At 48.6% G+C, this 10,511-nt stretch overlaps 2 protein-coding genes across 2 annotated transcripts in view; both read right to left on the reverse strand.

Annotated features, from left to right (window-relative positions):
* The window catches only part of ARSA (arylsulfatase A), a 175,799-nt gene that overhangs the window by 114,988 nt on the left and 50,300 nt on the right, over positions 1–10,511 (reverse strand). The window lies entirely within an intron of this gene.
* Positions 1,880–7,582, reverse strand: LOC113451582 (acrosin-like). Its single transcript, XM_087935628.1, has 5 exons — positions 7,425–7,582; positions 5,640–5,905; positions 3,900–4,048; positions 2,295–2,667; positions 1,880–2,187 (listed from the first exon to the last, which is right to left on the reverse strand). Exons 1-5 carry the CDS (start codon positions 7,580–7,582, stop codon positions 1,880–1,882), a joined length of 1,254 nt encoding a protein of 417 aa, XP_087791754.1.

The raw sequence follows: 10,511 nt of genomic DNA on the forward strand, positions 1-10,511 counted from the left end.
TATCGGCAGAAAGACTTAAATACTTAAATAATTTTATCCATCCTGATCAAAATGGATTTCTGCCAAAGAGACAAATTAAAGACAATATGAGAGTAATCTTGGACACTTTGGAATACTACGAGGCACATCCTGAAAAACAAATGGCTCTGATATTTCTAGATGCACAGAAGGCATTTGATAATGTGAATTGGCGATTCATGTTGTTACTGCTGGAACAGATGGGCTTTGGTGAAGAATATTTGAGACTTAAAGCTTCCAGCTGAGATATAGTGAAGATAGCTCTGCAAGGACCAAGGAACTCGCGAGTAAATCTGTTCTTTGGAACCTCTCCTGATAAAGTGGGGATGGGTGTTTACCCACATGTACTCTGGGTGGCTGATCCTTGCAAGGAGACTGCAGGAGAGCAATTTTCCATGGCTTTTGTTAAATCTGGGAGGATGGGTCCAAGAACGGAGACAAGACTCAGATAGCAAAAACAGCTCTTTATTAGTGTCTTCAGATCTGAGCAAACTATCCCAGCTGCAGCATCCCCTTATATAGGGCTGGCTGCGGCTAGGCAGCCAACGACGGTGATTTGAGTTTGCCGCGCTTGGCTGGGCCAATCGCAGCAGCCCATTTACTAGCCAATCGGATCAGTCTGAGGTGACCAATCACGATCCGCTATTCGCGGGCCAATCAGAGTTGCAGGCTTTCGAGCCTGTTAGTCCGGAACAGGTTTGAGTTCTAGGAGACAATGGGACTAGGTTATATTCCAAGTCCTTATAGAACTTGGTTTGCCAGGAGTGCCAACTGTACCCTGTCTGGCAACGCAGAAGCTGCCACAGATATTAACTTCATTCTATCTAGGCTGAACATCTGGAAGTAAGAGCCAATGCATCTCACACATGGGCTTGGTCCACTCAACCACTTAGAGGCAGGGTCTCCAACCTTGGCCACTTTAAGCCTGGCGGACTTCAACTCCCAGAATCCCCCAGCCGCTGGCTGGGAATTCTGGGAGTTGAAGTCCACCAGGCTTAAAGTGGCCAAGGTTGGAGACCGCTGACTTAGAGGCAGGCTTTTGTCCAAGGTGTGAAGATCAAACACAGCTAGAAAATTGTCCTCTGTCATTCCTGACAGTCACCATCTTATGCCAAAAGCTTGATGGTTTCTCACTTCACCAACTCTGGGGCCCTCAACCACTGCTGCCTGACTTCAACAGAATAACAGAGTCAGGAGGGACCCTTGAGATCTTCTAGTCCAACACCCTGCACTTCGCCTTTTTCTAGGCTGAAATTTTAACAAGCCACCATTTATTGCAATACCACCTTTCCATTTTAGCTGGATGCTGGGCCCAGAAAGATAGGAGCCCAACCTTTTAAAGGCTCCAATAAATGAACCTTATTGTGTGGTCGAATAAGCCATGCAATCCATTAGAAGAAGCACCACTTTATTGCTAATATAGAATTACAAACGTCGCTCAACAGAAGACCAGCCCGGGGAAAGGTGCAGCCTCCAGTCTTTTTTCTTCTTTGAAATAGTTGGTAGGCATGAAGCCGGCTACTGAATGATCCAGGTGTCTCCTTATCCAGGTAGGGTCTCCCCGTGAGTCCTCCAAAACATTGAGGCCTCAGAACCAAACATCCCAGCCAATCCTGCAGCACGGGAAGTTTTACTGCTGCACACCTCCAACATCCCTGGTGCCTCCTCTCTGTCTCTGTTTACTTCAATCTGTTAAAAGGTGACCAACTTCTCTTGGGCAACCCAGCTTGGGACTTGGTGTAGGAGGAAGAGAGGGGGCAGACCCCCTCAAAAAACTGTATTCATTTGAAGCTTGCTTGACAGATGGGAACGGAAAGGCAGAAAATGACTGGCTGATTATGGAATGAGGCACTGCAGCTACTTAGGGGACCTGCTCCATCTCGAGTACCAGAGGTAACTCAAGGGTGTTGTTGGGCGATACCATGTCTGCCACACCGGAGGGGCAGTGGTTCGAAGGGGAGGCCTGGCCATGTTCCAGTTTGGATAGTATCCACCATAATAGGGAGGTCTTGCCCTGGTTGTAACCATGTTGTCCCACGCCTGGGGCTGTTGTGCACCATATCCCGGCCAAGGCATTGTGGTGGGCCTGGTTCTGGGGGGAGGCCGGTAAGCTGGAGCCCAGCCTTGGTTCCAGTTCTGCCCATTCTGTGAACCCCATGGGGACGGGGTCTGAAGTGGGGGAGGAGGAGGTGGTAGGGGTAGTGTCGGTACCGGTGGCTCTGATGGTAGAAACTCCTGAGTCCAAGGAAGGGTGAATGGTGTGGTGGGTTGCGTACTAGGCCTCGTCTGAGCTGCAGCCCAGTTCTCAAGCAGTTGGATTTCATTTGCCGAAGGTGGCCTTGGAGGAGACCTGGTTGGCTTTGGCCTGGGTTGAGCCCAGCTCTCAAGCTGCTGGTTGGCATTCGAGGGGGCGGTTGGTTGCCACAGCTGATTGAGCGGCTTCATCGGGGGTCTTGTTTTGGGTGGGCGAGGAACCTTGGAGAAGTTCTCCTTGGTCACGTCTTTGACCCATTTCAGGAAATGTTGCATGGAGGAATAGATGCCTGGCCTCATGGCCCTGGCACAGCCGGCCCCCCAGCTGGTGACACCGACAAGCCAAAAACGCTCGGACCTGTGCTCCCGACACATCAGGGGACCGCCACTGTCACCCTGCGGAACAAGAAAAGGGAAGAACATCAAGTACAGGAATTGTCAGGTGTAAGAGATCAGGAAGCCAGGCTGTTCAAATGTTTACAAGTTTAATCCGTGTTAGTTCTCTACAAGAATCTGATCTACCAACGATCAAGGCAAACTGGCAGCTAATAAGAGTCAATGGAATTCAAGGACCTAGATCTCTTGAGGGGGCAAAGGCAGAGGGCAGTCTTCCAATATCCTGAGGGGTTGCCCCAAAGAAGAGGTGGGGTCAGCCTATTCTCCAAAGCCCCTGAAGGCAGGACAAGAAGCAACGGACGGAAACTGATCAAGGAGAGAAGAAAACTAGAACTGAGGAGGAATTTCCTGACAGTGAAGACAATTCACCACTTGCCTTCAGAAGTTGTGGGTGATCCATCACTGGAGGTTTTCAAGAAGAGACTGGGCAGCCATTGGTCTGAAATGGTATCAGATCTGCTATCAAACCATTTCAGCCCTACTTCGCTTTGGTAGCAGCCTGCCACAAAGGGTGGGGAGTGGGAATAGAGGGATGTAGGGACGGGGCCTGACAGGAACCAGTGGTGCCAAACCTTAGGACTGTTACCCAAACAACTAACTTGAACCTCATTGGACAGAAACAGGGTGACCAGAAGGGAGAGGACTGGGAGAAAGGGACAATACCAGGTTCACACAGGAAGTCCCAGATCTGGCTTTGCTTATGCTGTAACCACTTGGCTTTAGGAAAAGTCAGTGGTGGCATTCGACCGGTTCTGCCCGGTCCTGGCAAGCCAGTACCAGCGACGAGCGTCAGAGACTGAACCGGTTCTCTCTTCCTCTCTGCTGTTCCACCCAGGCTTCCATGCTCACCTTTAACTGCTGAACTTGAAGCGCAGCTGCTTTGCGCAGCACAGGAGATGCGGCACGGCAGCTGCTGAAGCGACTGGGATCGTGCAGGTTTGCAGGAGGCGGAATGCTTCTGTGCCTGCGCAAAGGGTGTGTTTGGTGCACACGTGCATGCGAAGTGTGTGCACGCACGCAAAGCACGCCCACCAAGCTACGCCCACCGAACCAGTGGCAACAATATTTGAATTCCACCACTGGTAAAAATATACCTTTCACTACAACATGTGGAGTTGAGGGTCTTTCTTTCCTAAAGGCCCAAGCTGGGACAGGCCTGACAAATGCTATAGGGTTTCCTCCTGCCTGAGCAGGAGGTTGGGCTAGAAGACCTCTATGGTTCCTTCTGTTACCTGGCAAGTGTCGATGCCTCCTTCCTCGTGCCCAGCACAGAGATTGTTGTAATGGATTTTCTTGTCGTACCAGGCAGTGCTGTTACATGTGGTTATGGGGATGAGGTTTACTTTGGCTTCTTGCAGGATATCCGAGGTCACCTTTGGCTCTGTAAGCAAACAAACAAAAAAGATGTATTTATTTGTTAAATGTATCGATTAAATTTATTTGCCTCCTGCCCCACTGTGAGACTATTCTAGGCAGCTTACAATAACAAAAAAGGAAGAAAAATGGAAGGCGTGTAAACAGAAGCAAAACAACAGGACAATAAGTAAACACAATGAGAATGATTTGCATCAACATGACGATCTAAAAAATGTCTGTGGAAAATCTCCATCATCCAGGTCTTTTCCAAAAGGCAACTGGACTTTCTGATTTTTTTTTTATTTTTTGTTTGAAAACATGTCACTTCTCATCCAAGAAGATTCTTCTACTCAGGACTGTTCCATTACAACGGCACTGGAAAAAAATGGGACTTGCAACCAGTTCTCATAGTTACGACCTACGGCATCAGCATCCCCATGATCACATGATCAAAATCCAGGCACTTGGCAGCCGCTTCATTTTTATGACGGTTGGAGTGTCCCAAGGTCACATCAGCCTGTTTTGCAACCTTCTGGCAAGTAAAGTCAATGGGGAAGCTGAATTCCCTTAACAGTGGTGTTATTAATTTAACCACTGCAGTGATTCACTTAACAAATGTGACAAGAAAAGTTGTAAAATGGAGCAAAATTCACTCAACCAATGTCTCAATCAACAATGGAAATTTGGGGCTCCGTTGTGGTTGTAAGTCGAGGACTACCTGTAGGTAATTAAAACTGGCTCTCGGCATAACCGCATGTTCACCCAAATAAACACCACAGATGACATTTAACCTACACAAGCCCATTCCCTCAAGTCTAGAATCAGCACGTACACACGTCCAGCCCAAGGACATGCTGTTAAGGTACATAGATTTAAGAGCTGACTGGCAGCTGTAAAGCTGATGCAATGTAAGGCTGATGCAATGAAGATGAATCAGCATTGATATTGCCGGTTTAAGACTATGTATGGGCCCACAGAAGATTTACCCCTTTAAGAGGTGTTCATATAAGGCAGCCATTAGAGGGCATGTTTTCTCTCTCCTTGTGTCCGGTATCCATTGCTGAGTTTTCTGTGTAGAGTTAAGAAGATTGATTGCTTGTCAAGTATATTTCTATATATGTCTTGTACATAAACCACTGTTAAATGTCTAAGTCTTTGTGTACTGTGTTTTGTTCCTGGGTTGTCTCACAAGAGTAGTCACACTGCAAACGCTCTGACACAAGCTCCCCTGTAAAGCGGCCCTTTTGTACCCCATTCTCTCTGTAGCTACCTCCACAGGCGAACCTCTTTGCTTTCGCAATAAATAAATTCCTTTTGCAATAAATAAATCTCCTCCTCCATGTCTGGATTTCATTTTGATTTGCTCCTGCTCAACCCTGGCTCGAATTGGAACCCCAATTTTTTATCCTAATAAAAGAACCCCCGTTCTGGGTGAGCGAAGATCTCAGAGAGAACAAGGGCCTGCTGGCTAAAATCTTAAAAAGCCATTTGTGTTGAACAGCTTTCCAACATCTCAGGCCTGGAAGGACCCAAAAGTCCCACCAGAGTAGAAAACAGCTTCTCAAGTTGTGTTGTGACTAGAGACTCCTTCTTGGTGGACATGCTGAAGGACTCACTCGAGACGTCGGTCACTCCCCACCCGCTGACGTAGCAGCGGGTCAGCGATGAAATCTCTATATTCATATCCGGCAGGCAGGCAGGTTGGATGTAGTCACTGCAGTTGATTGGGTGGCTTAGCTCCATCAAGGCCACGTCATTGAAGTAGGTGGAACTTCTGTAGTGCTGATGCTCCACCAGGTTCTTGATGGTGCGTTCCTGGGCATCTGGACCAGGCCGAGAAAGCTGAGCAGCACCAAAAACCAGCTTCCAGTGTTCTAGGTATCTGGAGCAGAGAAGGAGAAGAGAGGCGGTGACCACCCTGCATGGAAAACTGCCCCATCCCTGCCCCCCCCCCCCAAAAGTGTGATTAAACTAAAACTAAGAAAGGCTCACAGGGAGGTGGTTCATGGACTTTATGACAAGGAGTTAGGATTCAAAAGAAGTAGCTGAATCTGTGTGTGTCTTCGGCTTCTGGGAAGGTGCTCAGTCTGTCCACTTAGAGTAGATTTGATCCTACAGCCCTATGAACTATTCAATCAGAATAGAGTTGGAAGGGACCTTGGAGGTCTTCTAGTCCAACCCTCTGCTCAAGCAGATCCTACACCAATCCAGACAAGTGGCTGTCCAATCTCTTCTTAAAAGCCACCAGTGGTGGCGCATCACTGGATGGTATAGTGGCACTAGAATTCACTTATACCTGGTAGTTGGCAGTATTCTAGTATTTGAGGGGCTGCTAGAAAGAAGGGGGGGGTCAACTTATTCTCCAAAGCCCCTGAAGGCAGGAGAAGAAACAATGGATGGAAACTAATCAAGGAGAGAAGCAACCTGGAATTCAGGAGAAACTTCCTGACTGTGAGAACAATTAATCTGTGGAACTGCTTGCCACCAGAAGTTGTGGGAGCTTCATCACTGGAGGTTTTTAAGAAGGGTCTGGACAGCCACTTGTCTGAAACTGTATAGGGTCTCCTGCTTCAGTAGGGGGGTTGGACTAGATGACCTCCAAGGTCCCTTCCCGATCTATTCTGAACTCCAATTTTATTTGCCCCAAAGTCACTCAGTTGGTGTTCATGCCTAAGGCAGGACTGGAACTCAGTCTTCCACTTTCTAGCCTGGTGCTTCTACCACTAGATCAAACTCTCTCTTATTTCTCAGGTTGGGGGAAAAAAATGCTATAGTTTTCTTCTGGGAGGTGAGCATGATGAAGCCGCCTGCAATCTTGTGTCTGAAAACAATTAAGGAAGGATGGTGGAAAATTCCCAGCTCACTCCGTTCAGGTTTCATGTGTGTAATCTACACACGTAAAGGATAGTGTAGAAATGCAGGAAACATGCAAACGAGTGTGTGCAAAGAAAAGCAACCAAGTTGATTAAGAGGCTAGGGGTTAAACCAGGGGTCCCCAAACGTGGCAACTTTAAAGACTTGTAGAATTCAACTCCACCAATGTTGGCTGGGGAATTCTGGGAGTTGAAGTCCACAAGTCTTAAAGTTGCCACGTTTGGAGACCTCTGGGCTAAACTGTGCAATGAATCGTTGCAGGAGCCCAGTCTTGAGTGTTTGGTATGCAGAAAGAGGTTCAGGATGGATCCCCCCTAAAGCTTCATAGGATTTTTCTGATGGTTATTTGCATAGATGCTTTAGTCTGGCAAGATTCTGGCCTATGGGCAAACAGCAATAGAGAAACGATTCTGAGCAATTCTTCGTGCCATTCTTGGTTCCTTGTGCCTGGCTATCTCTATCTGCAAACCTAACTGGACACCCCTGACCCAGCCAGGTGGGACAGGAGGCCCTTCCTTCCCCCTCACCTTTTGTTGAGGAAGCAGTGGGCTGCGGTGATGACCCAGCGAGGGCTGATGAGAGACCCTCCACAGGTGTGCCTGAAGCCAGTCGTGGTGGGTATCTGGATGCTGACAATCCAAGGCCACGTTCCCGGGAGCGTATCGACGCCGCCCACGATCCGCATGTTGCTACTGTGACTGGAGGCCAGAGGACGGCGGCCACAGATATCGCTAGGGAAGAGAGAGAGGTCAGTTCGATGTGGGGCAGGAATGTCTGTGAGAAGAGGGCTGAAAAGGTCAAGAATAACAGAGATGGCAGGGACCTTGGAGGTCTTCTAGTCCAACCCACTGTTGAAGCAGGAGGCCCCATAGCGTTTCAGGCAAATGGTTGTCCCGTCTCTTCCTGAAAACCTCCAGCGTTGGAGCATTCGCAACTTCTGTTCCAATGGTTAATTTTCCTCCCTGTCAGGAAATTCCTCCTTAATTCCAGGTTGCTTCTCTCTGGTTAGTTTCAACCCGTTGCTTCTTGTCCTTGTCCTTCATGGGCTTTGGAGAATAAGTTGACCCCTTCCTCTCTGCCATAGCCTCTTAGATAATTGGAACACCCTCTCACACCCTGTGAACAAGGCCCCACTGTAGACCCTATTAATGCAATGGGGGCCCAGGGTGGCCAGGAGACCGTCGAAGGAGGCTTAAAGCAATGTCTGCCATCCTACAGAGTCATACTCATCGATGGCCACATTGGCCTTAAGCAGTTGAACACCCTGAAAGGAGAAATCTGCAACTGGGAACGAGTAACACACTCAAAACCAAAGCACAATCATGCAACATACTGAAGCCTCATCGTGAATGAATTCTTAGGAGGCCGGTACTATACTCTAAGCCAGAATGTTACTGGACAAACTTGGCATGTTGTCCAAATGCATCCATCTGGCTTGTTGTCAGTTCAATCATGTTGACCATGCTCGTCAGCTGAGGAGCATCACAGTTTGCTGTGGATGCTGGAGATGGCATGGATGCTGCCTTGAAACCCCACAAGGAAGGAGGAGACATTAAACTTTCCACCACAGGAACCCAATAAACACATAAGGCCAAGAACAGAGCAGAGTTCTCCATCACAAAGGTTCAAGGAAAACTCTATGGCATTCATCCACCTGAGAGCAATGGCTGATGGGGACACTGCTCAAAGACAGCCATTGTTCCTCCTTCTACTTATGGCCAAGCTAGTCCTATGTAGGTTCCAGGGTGTTGTGGCCTGCCAGAGGCCAGCAGACCTGGCGGCAGACTCGGACAGTGAGGAGGTTGGGGAGGAACATGGGCCAATCCTGGAGGCTGAGGAAGGCTCGGATAAGGGCTCTGCATTGGAGGCAGAGATGGGGACCAGGGCCATCCGACAGTCATCAGTTGCCTTTGGAGTTGGAGATCAGTGAGGCAGAAGAACAGCTGGAGCCTGTTCCCAGTGTGCGCATGCGCAGAGCTGCCAGGAGAAGGGAACAGTTAAGAAACAAGGGTCAACTCAGGAGTAAAGACACAGGTGGACAGTGAATGGCCCCTCCCATAGGGAATAAAGAGGAGCAAAAGGGGAGTGGAGGTTGCAGGAGACAATTAGTTCGTTTAATTAGTGTGAAGATCTGTTTGTGACTCTCAGAGACTCCTTGCCAAGTATTTTCTTGTACACTGTTACACTTGGAAGCTATCGACCTGGCAGCTCTCCAAGCCTGATAAGGTGGTTGGAATTAACCTTTGAAAGACTGTTTGTCCGGACTTTGCTGGATGTGAATGAGAGGAATTCACATTAGCCTAATTAAAAGGGGTTTTGCTGGGACGAAGAGTCTGATTTTGTGAAGCCTAGATCAGAACACAGGGAAGGTGGACAGGAATTGAAGCCTGGGTGACTGTAGCAACCTGCCTTCCATGCACAGGGTGGACATCTGTTGTAAGGGAGGTCTGAAGCTCCCAGGGTTTCCTCTGTGGGCCCAAGTGCTGCAGGGTGATGGATCTGGAGACATTCAGTAGGCATGACCAGAAAAGCCACACCTGCTGAGGAACAAGCATCGTAGAGCATTACGACCACTTCCTCTGAGCAACCCCTGGATTTGACACGACTCACCCACATCTGTTATCGTACGCATGTGTGGACCATAACAGAAAAAGGACCAAAATACGAAGAGGTAACTGCTTCATCCTACATGTCTCAAGAAGTGCTCAGTTCCATCTTGGGCTTACGACATTCCTCATGACGTCACAAACCACAGACCGCTCACCTTCTTCCAATCAGCACGCAGCCAATATGACATCACGCCGGTTCTCTGCTTCCTTTCCAGAGGAGAGCCCTCAGTGACAGATCTCCAAGGGGCTGGCCTGGAGCCTGGTTGCTTAGCAGCTAAGGTTGACAGGCAGCAGGCAGACTTGCTTGATTTTCCTGCCACGGATTTGGTGGTCAGAGGGATATTTTCAGTCAGATTCCAAACTCACATCATGAATCAATACGAGAAAATTGAGTGGGTTGGACTCTCTTAGCACCCAGTAGCAGTGGGTGAACAGTGACCATCAGAGGCCCAATACTTACAGATACAGATTACAGAGTTGGAAGGGATCTTGTAGGTCATCTAGTCCAACCTCCCCACCCAAGCAGGAGACCCCACACCATTTCTGAAAGATGGCAGTCCGGTCTCTTCTTGGAAGCCTTCAGTGATGAAGCTCCCACAACCTCCGAGGGAAACTTCTGTTCCATTGGTTGATCGTCCTCACTGTCAAAAAAATTCTCTTTATTTCCAGGTTGAATCTCTCCTTGATCAGTTTCCATCCATTATTCCTTGTCTGACTTTTCAGTGCTTTGAAGAATAGATTGACCCCACTCCTCCTCTCTGTGGCAGCCCCTCAAATATTGGAAGGCTGCTCTCCTGTCTCCCCTGGTCCTTCTCTTCCCTAGACTAGCCATGTCCAGTTCCTGTAACCGTTCTTCATATGTCTTAGCCTCCAGTCCTCTAATCATCCTGGTTGCTCTTTACACTCTTTCTAGAGCAGGGGTGGGCAACTATGGCCCTTTTATGAATTATGGGCTTCAACTCCCAGAATTCCTGAGCAAGCCATGCTAGCTCAGGAATTTTGGGA

This window comes from Pseudonaja textilis, chromosome 5 (genome assembly GCF_049901715.1).
Source record: "Pseudonaja textilis isolate UNSWEBS1 chromosome 5, rPseTex1.2, whole genome shotgun sequence".
NCBI classification, from domain to species: Eukaryota; Metazoa; Chordata; class Lepidosauria; order Squamata; family Elapidae; genus Pseudonaja; species Pseudonaja textilis.

Bases quoted from the DNA above. Each gene is read 5' to 3' on its own strand.
- LOC113451582 (XM_087935628.1), bottom strand. From the start codon at position 7,582: ATGCGGATCGTGGGCGGCGTCGATACGCTCCCGGGAACGTGGCCTTGG. The intron at 4,049-5,639 runs GTGAGTCCTTCA...GTTTGCTTACAG, and splicing joins GGGAGTGACCGACGTCTCGA to AGCCAAAGGTGACCTCGGAT. The intron at 2,188-2,294 runs GTACGCAACCCA...CCCCCACTTCAG, and splicing joins TGCAGCTCAGACGAGGCCTA to ACCCCGTCCCCATGGGGTTC.